Below are 16,150 nucleotides of genomic sequence, written 5' to 3'. Positions count from 1 at the left end.
CCATTGACTGTATAGTCCATGGGGTTGCAGAGAGTCAGACATGACTGAGTGACTTTCACTTTCACTTTAAGGCCTTATGGGTGACACTTCAAAGGCAAAGACAGAGACAGCTGTCACAGACTGATATCCCCTTTCTGTCTGAATGTGGCCTCAATAGGTCAACATGGTAGACCCTTGGCCAGACCCAGAGGAACTGAGGAATATACTACTTGCTGATGATACAACTGGTCAGAGGATGAAGACAAAACTTCATAAGGTGAAGTTAATAATGTCCCCATTGATTGTAAACATTAAATTTACTGAAAAGAATCCATATGCTTTACATTTATGTTGATATGCATAATTCCAAAGAGGTAGGAAATATGGATCTTACAAATTATTCACCAGTATATTGTAATTCAGGTGTGCTATGCTTCTTAAAAAGACAAAATTATCTTTTGCCACATTTGACAAAAAGTTTCCCAGCTCAGCTGTGGCTCAATAAACTTTTATTATTTTTTTGTTATTTATTTTTATTCAAAAGAATTTGTTTCCCTATCACAAAAATTAGATAAGCATACCACCAACAGCAGCAAAGTCCGTAGAGTTACATTGATGGTGGAGAGTTCACTGGGTATTCCCAATGTCCCGAAGGTCAAAAGGAGGAAAAACAGGGGGAAAAAAATACTCAAAACAAATCCAAAACCCATGGTGACTTTGGGGAGAGACACTGCAGGATCTGTCTTCTCTTATTGTCGGCTGCAGATGTATTTCAGCAGGATCTAGTACAATTTAACTTGAGCAAACCCTTCATACCAACTCTAGCACCTAATAGGGAGAAAAAAGAATCAGTATAAAAAAAACAGTTTTACAATATAGAAAAAGTTTAATCAGTCTTTATCAAATTGCAAATAAAGAACCAAACCCAGTAATGGTTTCCCAATTGCTAAAATGCCAAACAATTTGAAGGGTTTAGACATTAATCCATTCTTACTTTCAATCTGATAGCTGCATGAACTCTTTCAGGTTAGTTATCTCTACAGTTAGCTAGGGTGCCTTCGAGATAAACTACATAAAAAATAAAGATAAATGACTGACTGATGCACAGCGTGAATATGATGTTTTTGGAATATTATGTTGGTATCTTTCCACAATCATAAGAAAAATTTTAACTATTACTGTTTAGAATTTTAATCTATTTCTTGCATTAACAAGTATCTCAAAATGATCAAGGTATTCAAGACCTAAAATCTAATCTTTCCCTATTGCTTCTTTTATTTTCTAGTCAACTGTCTGGGTGTCAAGATATTTTGTCAGCTATTAGAGTAGCACCTTATCATACAAAAAAAAATTGTGATATTGCTAAAACTAAAAATAAGAAAAAGCAATGATCAGTTATAAAAAGAGTAGAAGAAATGACTGCGAAAGGACCCTGAATGTGAAGACAATTATGAGTACTGTCAAAAAGGATCATGTTAGGTAGAGACTGTAATTCTAGGTGGCTAAGAATTAAAGGAGCAACTTATAGCCTGCTGTGCTAAGGCTTGAGTTATACCTGTGTTTCCCTAATGTCTTTACATTTGGCAAGCACGTTACTTTACATAAGAGGTCAGGGCTGCTGAATAGAAATCTTAGATTTATCACTGAGATTCTATAAGTATGTATGTAGCTTTGAGCTTTCTGTAGATACATTAGCGATCCAAATTGCCTCAAAGGCCAAACATGTAGAAGAATAAAGTACAGCTTTTTCAATACAAGCCTTGCCATGAGAATAAAGAGAAACTGAGAGACTATAGAATCACTTAAAATGGAGAGTCTAAGATCTTCTACCATCTTGTATGAGGCTTCCATAACATAGCACTGGCTTTTGTCCATGACTCTCTAATAAGGCTTCCCAAATAAAAGAAAGCAGATACATAAAAGAAGTATGCCATGTACATTCATCTGACCAGCTGATGGTGCTGTCCTGCTTTGCGTTTGCTCCTTTCATCTCTGCAGGACAGTGTGTGAGGCTTGGATTTGTTCTCTTGATTACTGGGTCATTCTCCACTCAGGGTGAGTGGAAGGAAGCCATGGCAAAATTAATGTTAAGTGGCAGGGAAATAGATACATCTTATTAAAAAAAATGCATTTGGATACTTCTATATCAGCAGAGATTATGTGGAAAGAACTGGTACCCACAGACTAAGTGCTAGTCAAACCCATGTAGTAAAAACCCTTCTCCAAGACGACGTTTTGTTTAAAAGCTCGCTGCTTAGCTCAGGGTTTATTTATCCAATGTACTGGGCCTACGTGCTGAGCATCCAATGGTGCAACTAGATAAACTTTTTTATTTCCTTGAGCCCCTAACTACCAAGAAAAGTATGTGGAATACTGTATCTGAATTTGGGAATGAGACGTGAGTGAAGAGACTAAACATGAAGAGGCTAAATCAAAGTTTTCAGATTATACCAATGGCATGATCACATGATCAATCAACTTTCAACAGACAAGAAGAATTCCTTTTCTTCCCCTAGCAATTGAGGAAAAATCTACTTGTCAAGATAGAAAAGGGAGAAAAACTCGAGGAAGAGAAGAATACAGTAAGAGTTAAAGACATTTTAACATTTGCGAAGTGTCTAAGCATCTGTTGCTGTATCCTGGATCCTGTCCCCTGAATATCCAGCGGGATAGCTGCACTGGGATAACGGAAGCTGAACAGTGAGCGGCCCATGGTGAGTGCTTAGTAGTCTTCATCTGGTTGTCATTCTGACCGCCTTTCAGGCCCTTCAGCATTTGTATAACATCTTACAAGTACTATCATCTTCTCCAAAGTTGCAAGCTACCTATTCTTTTCCCCTTCAATCAAAGCCATTTCCAAGCAGACAGACTCATGATTTGGCATGCTCTCTAAGGCTTAGTACAACTCTATATTTCCATGTTATAGTTACAGTCTGCTATAGCCTAAAAATGGAGATGTATAAAATAGCTTACCTTAATTGTACCCTGACTGTTAGCAGCAATCAGCACATTGGACTCCTGGAAAAGAACAAGAACTTTTAGAGTACAGAGAAGATTTCCTGCAGGGCAGCCCAGGAGAATAATTTCCTCTTCATCCTTCTTTCTTTCACTATACCCAAAGACACCAATACAATCTAAACTGGAGAACCAACTTTAACATGTTTTTAACTATGAATTATAAAATCAAAATCCCATATTGTGAGGATTAGATTTAATAAAAAAAAATACAATTGGAAGCAGCGTAGGAAACTTTCAAATGTAAAGAAAAATAAAAGAGAAACAGACTGTCACTAGGAGGAAAGCCAAGAGAAACAAAGACTGAAACAAAGCACAAATAATAACTTGAGAAAAACAAAGTACACGATTCTTTTCATAGACAACTTCCCCTTCATTCATTTTATCCTTAAGAAACCAGTAATTGGTATACATCTCTATGTACAGCTATTTGCTATTAGGAAAACAAAATAAAACAGAATGTGAATATTCATCTGGAGACAGATGGCTGTCTTTCTTTTCAACTATTCTATCACTCACTATATGCATTTTAAAAACCTTGGTGATTGCTTCAAACAGAATGCATGTGGCAACATATTGTTTAAATATTCTAAGCCTTAAGAAAAAACTATTTCTCTGGAAAGCAGAAAGGATGGAAAAGGAAATAGACACGACTGGGTTTACCAGAGAGAATCTCACTGAGTAGGAAGAGCTGGGACATGCCTTCTGTTGTAAAGAGTCTAATAGGCTTTGAGCTTTGGAGTGTATACAGGTCTTTTTGTTTTTCAGAGCAGGCAGTCAGAAGGAAGTAAACAGATGCAAAACTGCCATAGAGACCATTTGACTGATGTGAAGTCCAAGTCCAAATAATAGCTCTCAGAAACAGATAAAGTGGTCAAACGTCACTGAAGGATGGGATCTGCCTGAATATCCTACAGGTTTCATCAGAAAGTGATGAAAAGAAAGAACACTTTTGATTTGTATTCTGGGAAAGTTACTGCAACCAATCTTGAGTTAAACCTTAGTTTCTTTGATGCAAAGCATCTGTGCTCTACCAACATCTCTATTTCTATCATTTAACTTTCTCCTGGCTTGCAAGTAAAGTTACCTTTGAAAACTGTTCACCTGGTTGCTACTGGTATAGGAGGAAAAAAATCATCTCTTCCGCTAATCCCAAATTTGGGGATCAGACTATTTCTTGGATGCAGTCAGTGGTGACAGCATCAATGGTCAGCAGTATTAGGAAGGAATAAAGAGGACTTCCCTTGGATAGGAATCTGCCTGCCAGTGCAGGGGACGTGGGTTCAATGCCCGGTCCAGGAAGATTTCACATAGCTCGGAGCAACTAAGCCCATGAGCCACAACTCCTGAGCCCACATGCTGCCACTCCTGCACCCTGTGCACCTAGGGCCTGCGTTCCACAACAAGAGGAGCCACGGCAATGAGAAGCCACGGCACGACCACCAGAGCGTAGTCCCCACTGCCGTAACTAGAGAAGGCCCGAGCAGCGGTGAAGACCCAGCACAGCCAAAAATAAACAAATAAAAAGGAAGGACTGAAGCCATGCTTTCTCTGCAAGTGGGCACGGGCATTGCTGATGACAGGGTTTGGAACACAGAACCCTCAAATACGGCACATTGGCATATTGGATATTTCAAGCTAAAGGATTTCAAGAAAATGGCAGAAGCAGGAAGGCTACTCTGCACCTCCACACCTCCTTCCCTTCTCCCCTAAAACAAAATTCTCACGTGGGAAGTGTCCTCCCTATACCAAGGAAAGGAACATCCTTATCTCCAACAACAAAGGAATGCTAAGAACAATCAGAGTTTCCTGCGGCTTACTACTCCTGAGTACAATTACCTCATACTCCCTAACCTATCACATTGCTTCATGACCCCTCACTCTTCAAAAAAACACAGCAGAGAATACACAGGTCTACTTCCCTGGGTCTTCATTTCCTTATGGAGGCTTTCATGTCATGTAAAACATATTAAATAAATCTATATGCTTTCCCCCTGTTAACTTGTCTGTCAGCATTTACAGACCCAGTTTAGGACTCTAAGAGAGTAATGAAAAACCTTTTCTTCCCTGTTGTTCAATTGCTAAGTGGTGTCTGACTCTTTATGACCCCATGGACTGCAGCACGCCAGGCTTCCCTGTCCTTCATTATCTCCTGGAGTTTGCTCAAATTCATGTCCACTGAGTCGGTGATGCTATCTAACCATCTCATCCTCTGTCACCCCCTTCTCCTCCTGCCCTCAATCTTTCTCAGCATCAGGGTCTTTTCCAATGAATTGGCTCTTCACATCAGGTGGCCAAAGGACTGGAGCTTGGGCTTATTTCCTAGCTGAGCATTTCCCTTAAATCAGCACATAAGAGTTGGACCATAAAGAAAGCCGAGTGCTGAAGAATTGATGCTTTTGAACTGTGGTGTTGGAGAAGACTCTTGAGAGTCCCTTGGACTGCAAGGAGATCCAACCAGTCAATCCTAAAGGAAATCAGTCCTGAGTATTCATTGGAAGGACTGATGCTGAAGCTCCAATCATTTAGTCACCTGATGCGAAGAACTGACTCATTGGAAAAGACCCTGAGGCTGGGAAAGATTGAAAGCAAGAAGAGAAGAGGACAACAGAGAATGAGGTGGTTGAATGGCATCACCAAATCAATGGACATGAATTTGAGCAAGCTCCAGGAGTTGGTGATGGACAGGGAAGCCTGGCGTGCTGCAGTCCATGGGGTGACAAAGAGTCAGACATGACTGAGTGACTGAACTGAACTGAACAGCACATATATTCTTGAAAACAGTAACATAGGAAAATAGCATTCACTATCAGAATTATTTCAATATCCACTTTGGGGAATTATGGGCTATCACTGGGACTGAACGTGCATAGAGTTAATACATCCATATGGGGGGCGGTGGTTGCGATAGGGGGTATTCCCAAATCCCTCTTATTTATCTACTCTTTTAGTAAACTAAGTTCAGAAATTGGTTGGAGTGAGTTTTAGGCATCTTTAGGGAATACAATAAGTCACTGTTAGCTTCTCAAGAGGCGGAATTTCTGTATGTGCAGCAGAAAACAACAAAAAGAGGCACTGTAGTATAATGTGATTTCTTCCTAGCAAGAACTTTAAACAAGCTGCTTAAAGCTAGATGCGGCAGTCACCAAGAATTGCTCATAACATCAGGATAATGAAAAATTTATGGCCCAAAGCTACCTCTCTTTCTGCCATTTTGGTTTGAGTCATCTTTCAATACAGAAGAAAGTAGAAAAACCTGGTGGAGATGAAGACTCATCCTGAGGGAAATCCACCTCCGCCAATTACAGAGATTATTAATTATACAACATAAATTTGTAATTCTTCAAAGGTTGGAAGAACCTCTGAAAAAACATGGTATATTACCATACAGTATGAAATTGTATGCTCAATATAAGAAAGTTAACTTGAAACACTTTTTCCTGTGGAGACAGATGAAATATCTCATTTACAAATAAGCTAACACAGAGAGTGACTGCCCAGTTGCAACTGTCTTTCAGGACTAGTATATAGGTAACTGAGTCCTAAGAACTTTTAGAAACACTCAAAACTATTAAACATGGCAAAAAATAAAAGAAAAATAATAGGTTCACTTCTCAGTATGCCCCTCCCTCCAAAGCAAACAAATGTATTAAAAAGGGATTTAGGATTAAACTGCGGAGAAGGCAATGGCAACCCACTCCAGTACTCTTGCCTGGCAAATCCCATGGACAGAGGAGCCTGGTAGGCTGTAGTCCATGGGGTCGCTAGGAGTCGGACACGACTGAGCGACTTCACTTTCACTTTTCACTTTCATGCATTGGAGAAGGAAATGGCAACCCACTCCAGTATTCTTGCCTGGAGAATCCCAGGGACGGGTAGCCTGGTGGGCTGCTGTCTCGGGTCGCACAGAGTCAGACACGACTGAAGCGACTTAGCAGCAGCAGCAGGAGTAAACCGTCTTTTAGAAAGGCAGATAATAGCTTAAGATAAATGAATTTTTACATGCAAAAGAAAAATAAAACCAGGTATTTTACTTCAGCATAGAGGTACAGAGGTGATAAGTACAAGGTTATTACTTAGCTTTTGAGTAATTCTTGTTTGCATTTTGAATGACTAGTAATTCTTTGCTGTAGCCTACCAGAGCGCTAATGTAAATAAATAAGTTCTGGCTCAATGTGTTGTTTTTACTCGCTAAATAAAATAAAAATGCCAGTCAGTAGTTCTCATTATTTTCTCCCTCTTAAAAACTGGCAGTTTTCCTATAAAGACTTCCTCAAGGTTAAGATAATAACGCTTCTACTATTTTCTTCTTAAGATAAAGAGATTAAAAAAGACAATGGAAAAATCAGCAGCAAGTCTTTTACAAAAGTAGAAGACAAATACATAAGCATATACCAACTTACTGAGAAAGCCGGAGATAGATACCACAGTAACTTACACTGCAACAAAACTAGCATCCACTGGAACTGTTTCTTCTTTGCCAGCTTGCCTACGAAAGAGCTACTAGCTACTACATTAAAATCCTGAGCAATTGAGAATTGACAATTACTTATTTAGCTTGAAACTGGAGGATATAGTCCTAGAGATAGTCATAATTGATTTTAAATGTGAAGTTGCTTACTAGATATATAAATATGTGATTAAGAAACTTCTATTTCTGGCTGGTAACAGAATAAATGGAAGGGATTTGCCCTCTTACCTTAAACAGGCAGAAAACTGAACAAAATATAAAAGACAGCACTGGACAACAGGCAGAACAGGACTGTGATTACAAGAGGAAAAACGAAAAAGGTCATCCTCCAGTCACCTCAGCTTTCTTCCTGGAGGCCATTTCTGGACCACAGAGCAAGGGAGGGGGATCCAAATAGAACAGAGAGGAATCTGAGAAGACCACAGCAGAGTAAGGTGAGGAGACAGAGGTGTAAGCATGGGGTATCTGTGGAACAGCTGGAATTTGTAGGGCACAGTACCACAGAGGAGAGAGCTACTTAAAAGTACAGTTCCAGGAATCTGTATTGGGTGCCCTTGATTGTACATCAGAATGTGAGCACTGTGTGCTCACAGGGTGAAACTACACAAAGCCAGAAAAATAACAATGGAAAGCGAAAGTACAACTACTGAGAATATGCTAGAATTCACACAGGGTTAGATGTCGGAGTTTAGACAAACCAGAGTGAAGACAACATTCAATGCCCCCACTTAATAGAGTCCTCAGAGGGTCAGGCCTTATCAGTAGGGCTAACCTAGCCTTAAAACAAATGTTCCTCTAGACCAGGGATTAGCAAACTGACCCTATGGACTAAATCCAGCCCAAAGTGCCTGCGTTTTAAGCTTCACTTTTAGTAGAACCCAGCCGTAGGCATCAGTTTACAGTTGACTCTGGTTCCACATCTGAGGATTTAACCAACAGTGGATCAGAAATATTTTTGGGAAAAAAAATCTAGATAGATCCAAAATGCTAAACTGAATTTGCTATTTGTGGCATCATTTGATTTACAAGTATTTACAAAGCATTTACATTGAATTAGATACTATAAATGATACAGAGATGACAAAGTATACAGGAGAACGTGCTAGATTACATGTAAATACTATGCCATTTTATACAAAGACTTGAGTGTCTATGGATTTTGGTATCTGTTGGAGGTCTTGGAAGCAGTCCCCTGTGAATACCAAGGACTGTAGGTAAGTACTGTCTCTAGCTGTTCTGGCACTACAGTAGCAGAATTGAGGAAGTGCAACAGAGACCATATGGCCTGTAAAGGCTAGAATCTTTGTGATGTGGTCCTTTAAGAAAGAGTTTTGCTAACTGCTACTTTAGTTATCCTGCTGCTGCTGCTGCTGCTAAGTCGCTTCAGTCGTGTCTGACTCTGTGCGACCCCATAGACGGCAGCCCACCAGGCACCCCTGTCCCTGGGATTCTCAAGGCAAGAACACTGGAGTGGGTTGCCATTTCCTTCTCCAATGCATGAAAGTGAAAGTGAAGTCGCTCAGTCGTGTCTGACTCTTAGCGACCCCACGGACTGCAGCCTACCAGGCTCCTCCATCCATGGGATTTTCCAGGCAAGGGTACTGGAGTGGGGTGCCATTGCCTTCTCCGTTATCCTAATAAAGTTTAAAAACCAAGTGTCAAAAGAATCAACTTTGTCTCCAAAAACTCAACTTTCGGTCAAAACAAACTTCAATACTCTTAAAAGAATTAAACAAAATCTAGACACTCAACAATAAAGCATTCACAATATATAGCATTTCAGAGGCAAAAATAGTCAGGAAAAAATTTCAATGAGTAGAACCAGATGTAGAAATGAAAATATAATAGAAGTAACAAATGAAGACTTTAAAGTAAGTATAATTATATTCAAATATTTAAAGGAAACAATGGTCTTAATGAGAAAAGAAATGAAAGATATAATATAAAAATCAAATGGAATTTCTTCACTTGAAAAGGATAGTATCTGAAATGAAAAATTAATTGGATGGGCATAACAATAGATAAGACAGTGAAGATTAAAGTAACAATAAATGTGGCAACACAGGAAAAAAGAATCAAAACTGACACAAAGGCTGGAAAGAAAGAAAAAAATATTAGTATTTACGTAAACCATAGGACAATATGCAATCTAATAAATGTGTAATTGGAATTTCAAACAAAGGAGAAGGGACCGAAAAGGTATATGATGATATAAAACCAAAATTTTTCCAAATGTGAAAACCCATAATCTTGGAAGCTTAATATTCAAGTAGAAAAAGGCACAACACTAATATATTAAGATACATCATAAACTACTAAAAATGAGTAAGAAAATCTTGAAAACTGCCAGAGGAAAAAAAGGACATGTATAAAATAAACAGAGTAGGAGAAGGCAATGGCACCCCACTCCAGTACTCTTGCCTGGAAAATCCCATGGACGGAGGGGCCTGGTGGGCTGCAGTCCATGGGGTCGCACAGAGTCAGACACGACTGAAGCGACTTAGCAGCAGTAGCAGCAGCAGAGAGATCAGAAAGGGGAGTGTCCACATCCTATCAAGATTCACACAGATCCCTTGGAGCCTCTTCCTCATATTACAATGATGACAACATTCTGACTCGTGTGAGGTGTGACAGCTCATCGTAGTTTTGATTTGCATGTCTCTAATAATGAGCAATGTTGAGCATCTTCTCATGTGTTTGTTAGCCATCTGTATGTCTTCTTTGGAGAAATGTCTGTTTAGGTCTTTTTCCCACTTTTTGATTGGGTTGTTTCTTTTTCTGGCATTGAGTTGTATGAGCTGCCTGTATATACTGGAAACTAATCCTCTGTCAGTTGTTTCATTTGCTGTTATTTTCTCCCATTCTGAAGGCTGTATTTTCACCTTGTTTATAGTTTCCTTTGCTGTGAAAAAGCATTTAAGTTTAATCAGGTCCCACCTGTTTACTTTGTTTTTATTTCCATTACTCTAGGAGGTGGGTCATAGAGGGTCTTGCTTTGATTTATGTCATCAAGTGTTCTGCCTATGTTTTCCTCAAAGAGTTTTATAGTTTCTGGTCTTACATTCAGGTCTTAAATCCATTTCTAGTTTATCTTTGTGTATGGTGTTAGGAAGGGGTCTAATTTCATTCTTTTATATGTAGCTGTCCAGTTTTCCCAGCACCATTTATTGAAGAGGCTGTCTTTGCTCCATTGTATATTCTTGCCTCCTTTGTCAAAAATAAGGTACCCATAAGTGCATGGGTTTATTTCTGGGCTTTCTATCTTGTTCCACTGGTCTATATTTCTGTTTTTGTGCCAGTACCACGTCTTGATGACTGTAGCTTTGTAGTAAAATCTGAAGTCAGGAAGGTTGATTCCTCCAGCTCCATTCTTCTTTTTCAAGACTGCTTTGGCTATTCAGGGTCTTTTGTGTTTCCATAAAAATGGACACTGGTCAGAATGGCCATTAATAAAAAGTTTACAAACAATAAATGCTGGAGATGGTGTGGAGAAAAGGGAACACTCTTGCACTGTTGCTAGGAATGTAAATTGACACAGCTACTGTGGAAGATGGTACGGCGATTCCTTAAAAAACTAGGAATAAAGCCATCATAAGGCCCAGCAATCCCACTCCTAGGCATATATCCCAAGGAAACCAAAATTGAAAAAGACACATGTATCCCATTGTTCACTGCAGCACTATTTACAAAAGCTAGAACATGGAAGCAACCTAGATGTCCATCGACAGATGAATGGATAAAGAAATTGTGGTACATATACACAATGGAATATTACTTAGCCATAAAAGGGAATGCATTTGAGTCAGTTCTGATGAGGTGGATGAACCTAGGACCTATTATACAGAGTGAAGTGAGTCAGAATGAGAAAGATAAATACTGTATTCTAATGAAAATATACAGACTCTAGAAAAATGGTACTGAAGAATTTATTTACAGGACAGCAATGAAGAAACTGTGTGGGTCACAATAAACTGTGCAAAATTCTGAAAGAGATGGGAATACAAGACCACCTGACCTGCCTCTTGAGAAATCTGTATGCAGGTCAGGAAGCAACAGTTAGAACAGACATGGAACAACAGAGTGGTTGCAAATAGGAAAAGGAGTATGTCAAGGCTGTATATGGTCACCCTGCTTATTTAACTTATATGCAGAGTACATCATGAGAAACACTGGGCTGGAAGAAGCACAAGCTGGAATCAAGATTGCCGGGAGAAATATCAATAACCTCAGATATGCAGATGACACCACCGTTATGGCAGAAAGTAAAGAGGAACTAAAAAGCCTCTTGATGAAAGTGAAAGAGGAAAGGGAAGAAGTTGGCTTAAAGCTCAACATTCAGAAAACAAAGATCATGGCATCCGGTCCCATCACTTCATGGCAAATAGATGGGGAAACAGTGAAAATAAATAAACAGACTTTATTTTTGGGGGGCTCCAAAATCACTGCAGATGGTAACTGCAGCCATGAAATTAAAAGACACTTAATCCTTGGAAGGAAAGTTATGACCAACCTAGATAGCATATTCAAAAGCAGAGATATTATATTACTTTGCCAACAAAGGTCCGTCTAGTCAAGGCTATGGTTTTTCCTGTGGTCATGTATGGATGTGAGAGTTGGACTGTGAAGAAAGCTGAGTGCCGAAGAATTGATGCTTTTGAACTGTGGTGTTGGAGAAGACTCTTGAGAGTCCCTTGGACTGCAAGGAGATCCAACCAGTCCATTCTGAAGGAGATCAGTCCTGGGGGTTCATTGGAAGGACTGATGCTAAAGCTGAAACTCCAATACTTTGGCCACCTCATGCGAAGAGTTGACTCATTGGAAAAGACTCTGATGCTGGGAGGGATTGGGGGCAGGAGGAGAAGGGGACGACAGAGGATGAGATGACTGGATGGCATCACTGACTCGATGGATGTGAGTTTGAGTGAACTCCGGGAGTTAGTGATGGACAGGGAGGCCTAGCGTGCTTCAATTTATGGGGTCGCAAAGAGTCAGACACGACTGACTGAACTGAACTGAACTGAATGAAGAAACAGACATAGAGAATAGACTTATGGACATCAGGAGAGGGGAGGAAAGGGTGAGATGTATGAAAAGAGTAACATGGAAACTTACATTACCATATGTAAAATAGACAGCCAACGGGAATTTGCTGTATGGCTCAGGAAACTCAAACAGGGGCTCTGTATCATCCAGAGGGGTGGGATGGGGTGGGAGATGGGAGGGAGGTTCGAAAGGTGGGGACATATGTATACCTATGGCTGATTCATGTTGAGGTTTGGCAGAAAACAACAAAATTCTGTACAGCAATTATCCTTCAATAAAAAAATAAATTAAAAAAAAAAAAGAATGACAGCAAAGCCACAGGAAGACACCCTCTTCTTGCCCGGTAAGAGCTCAGCCAATGAGAGACAGGCACAACTCAGCTAAGAAAAAGTCATGGACTCTTGTCTACTGCAGCTCTCTCAGCTTCCTCTCCCCTCTCCAAGAGTTCTCCTCTCCATTTTGCTGGACACTTGCACATGACTCAACATAGCTGCAGACGCTAAATTGCAATTCTTTGATGATCCTGAAAAACTCATTTTTGCTGGAGAAATAGCTGTTTTATGTTAACAATTACATACAGAAGAACAAGGTCACCAACTGTCATCAGAGGTAATTTAAGCCAATAAGACATAGCTTTTTTAAGAGGATGAGGAAAAAACCTATCAACCTAGAAATATTATATAAAAAGAAAGATATTTTGACAACAACTAAAGCTAAGGGAGCAGCATAGATGCACTGTAAAAACTGTTTCAGGAAGTTCTTATAAAACATGAAACCTTAAATCTAAACAAAATGATGGAGAGTGCTAGAAATGATCGATATGTGATAAACATAAAAGATGTTTGCTTTCTTGTTTTTTAATTTTAACAGATAATCACCAATTAAAGCATAAATAATAACAATATATTATGCTATTAAAAATAGAAGCAACATGTCAGCAAAAGTACACAGGATAAAAGGGGTAAAAAACAGAAGTACATTGGAATGGTCTTCTGTAATATAAGTGGTATATCTGATGACAGATTGCGATAAGTTAAACATGAATATTGTAAACCTTAGAGAAACCACTAGAAAAGGAAAAGAAACAGTACAGCTAATAAACTTCTAAAGGAGATAAAGTGAATTATAAAATATTCAATTAAAAAATGAGAAACATGGGCACAAAGAACAGATAGGCCAAACAGACAACAAATAGCAAGATGGTAGACAATACCTAACTAGACTGGCAAGTAAATGCAGATGGTTTAAATACTACAATTAAAAGGCAGAGATGATAAGACTTGATAAAAGAGTGAGTTTATGTTGCCCACAAGAAACACACTTTAAAGAAAAACAGATATTTTTAAAAAGAGAAAAAATATACCATGTAAACATTAATCATAAGAAAGTCGGGATGGTTCTACTAATATCAGAAGTAGACTTCTGGGAATTTCCTGGTGGTTCAGCGGTTAGAACTCAGTGCTTTCATTGCCATGGCCCACGTTCAACCCCTGGTCAGGGAACTAAGATCCTGCAAGTCACAATGCACAGCCAAAAGGAGAGGAAAAAAAAACAACCAAGCAAAAAACGCATAGAAAGTAGACTTCAGGACACGAATATGACCAGGAATTAGAGAAACATTCTATAATTAAATAAGAATCCATTAAAAAAAACCTCAATATGACATATAAATAAAACGCAGCTTCAAGACATATGAAGCAAAAACGGATAGAACCAAATTGAAACGGGTAGCTCCACACTGGAGTGTGCAGATTTCAACACTCATCTGTCAATAATTCAAAGAGCAAGGAGATGGAAAACAAAAAATATATATAAAAGACTTGAATAATACTATCAGAAACAAATTGAACAAATATTTACATAAAATCTTAAATGGTAAAAATACACATTCTTAAGCTACCTAAAAAGTATATACCAAGACAGACCATGAGCCCAGACTATTAAACATATCTCAGCTCATTTAAAAGAATGAAACCATATAAGTGTGGACTCTGACCAAACAGACCTAAAGTAGAAATCAGTAACAAGAGACACCTGGAATATTTGGAGATTTTAAACACTCTTATATGACATAGGGATCAAAAAAGAAATCACAAGGAAATAAGAAACAATATACTGAAAGATACTGAGAAAACAATATGTTAAAATTTGTGTAATACACCTAAGGGCTTCCCTGGTGGCTCAGTGGTAAAGAACCTGCCCACAGTGCAGGAAACGCAGGTTCAATCCCTGGATCAGGAAGATCCCCTGGAGAAGGAAACAGCAACTCGCTCCAGTATTCTTGACTTAGCGACCAAACAACAACAAATACACCTAAAACAGTGCTTACATAGAATTATCTCTCTTTATCCTTGTATTGGTAAAGCAGAAAGTTTAATATAAATGATGTAACAGCTTTTGGCTTAAGAAGCTAGGAAAAAAGCAAATTACATACAACAGAAGTATAAATATGGTAGTAATAAAAAGCAGAAACCAAATAAAATAAAAAGACAAAAATGGGCAAAAATTATTAAAAACAAAAGTTCTGGAAATAAAATTGAAAAATTTCTCCAAAAGGAGAGAAAGGGTAAGGTAATAATATCTGGAATGAGGGGATATCACTGGATATCCTACCGATATTTAAAGAAAAAGACAGTATGAGTAGAAAAAACTTAATGCTAATAAAGTTGACACACAATAAAATAAATGAATTACATGAAAGACAATTCAATTCCAAAATATGACAGAAGACCAAGTCAGAAAACAGAGGAAGGAACACTTCCAAATTCAGTTTGAGTCAAACAAAGCAAAAGATATTATTAAAAAATTACAGACCGATTATCTTTATAAATAGATGTTAAAAACTCTTTAAAAATTCCAGTAAAGAGAATTCAGTCATGTATAAAAAGAATAATACACCATGCCCAAGTGGTTTTAATCCAGATATTCTAGGAGGCTTAAATATTTTTTTTTAAGACAATGAATGTAATTAACATTTTTAACAGAAGAGAAAAATCATATAATTACAATAGACATGGAAAATGCATTCAACAGAATTCAATACATATTCATAATAAAAACTCTTAGAAAATTAAGAATAGAAAAGAATTCCTCAAGGTGATAAGGAATACCTATGAAAATCTTCCAGCTAATGTCATACTTAATGGTGAAATGTTGAACTAATTCTCAGACTGGGAGCAAGGGCAGGATGCTTGCTATCATCACTTGCATCTAACCCTGCATCAGAGGTCCTACCCAATGGGCAACAGTCAAAGAAAAGAAAGGAAAAGCATACAGATCAGAAATAAAGAAGTAGAGCTGTCTTTATTTGTAAATGACATGGCTGCCTATGTAGAAAGTCTTTAAAAATCTTTAAAACAGCTGCTAGAACAATATTTTGACCTAGTAGGGCTATCAGCTCCAAGGTCATTATATTAAAATTTATTTCTATAAACCAGCAATGAATACTTAGCAAAGGGATTTTTCTAAAAATATCACTTATAATAACTGCTTAGAGACAACTAAAATATATGTAAGATCTACATGTTGAAAATTATAAACTAACACTGAGAGATATTAAGGAACACCTAAATAAACTGACAGAGATACCATGTTCATGGAGAGATACTCCCATAACATAAGGATGGATTTATGTGCAAGTCT

At 38.3% G+C, this 16,150-nt stretch overlaps 1 protein-coding gene across 8 annotated transcripts in view; it reads right to left on the bottom strand.

Annotated features, from left to right (window-relative positions):
- Positions 1–471: 471 nt before the first annotated feature.
- Positions 472–16,150, bottom strand: part of COP1 (COP1 E3 ubiquitin ligase) — a 222,977-nt gene continuing 207,298 nt past the window's right edge. For 7 of the 8 annotated variants that reach the window (XM_086342422.1, XM_086342423.1, XM_086342425.1 and 4 more), the window contains 2 exons: positions 2,953–2,997; positions 472–807 (listed from right to left, as the gene is read on the bottom strand). In XM_086342422.1, the coding sequence (XP_086198548.1) occupies positions 790–807; positions 2,953–2,997 (63 nt within the window). In that variant the 3' untranslated portion in view covers positions 472–789. Of the gene's footprint in view, positions 808–2,907; positions 2,998–16,150 lie in introns of those variants that run through there. The other variant, XM_086342429.1, reaches the window with a different exon arrangement.

Source organism: Bos grunniens, chromosome 16, assembly GCF_055505025.1.
Source record: "Bos grunniens cultivar Pamir isolate PY7600 chromosome 16, Bosgru_T2T1.0, whole genome shotgun sequence".
NCBI classification, from domain to species: Eukaryota; Metazoa; Chordata; class Mammalia; order Artiodactyla; family Bovidae; genus Bos; species Bos grunniens.
This window is presented reverse-complemented; position numbering and strand designations above follow the sequence as displayed.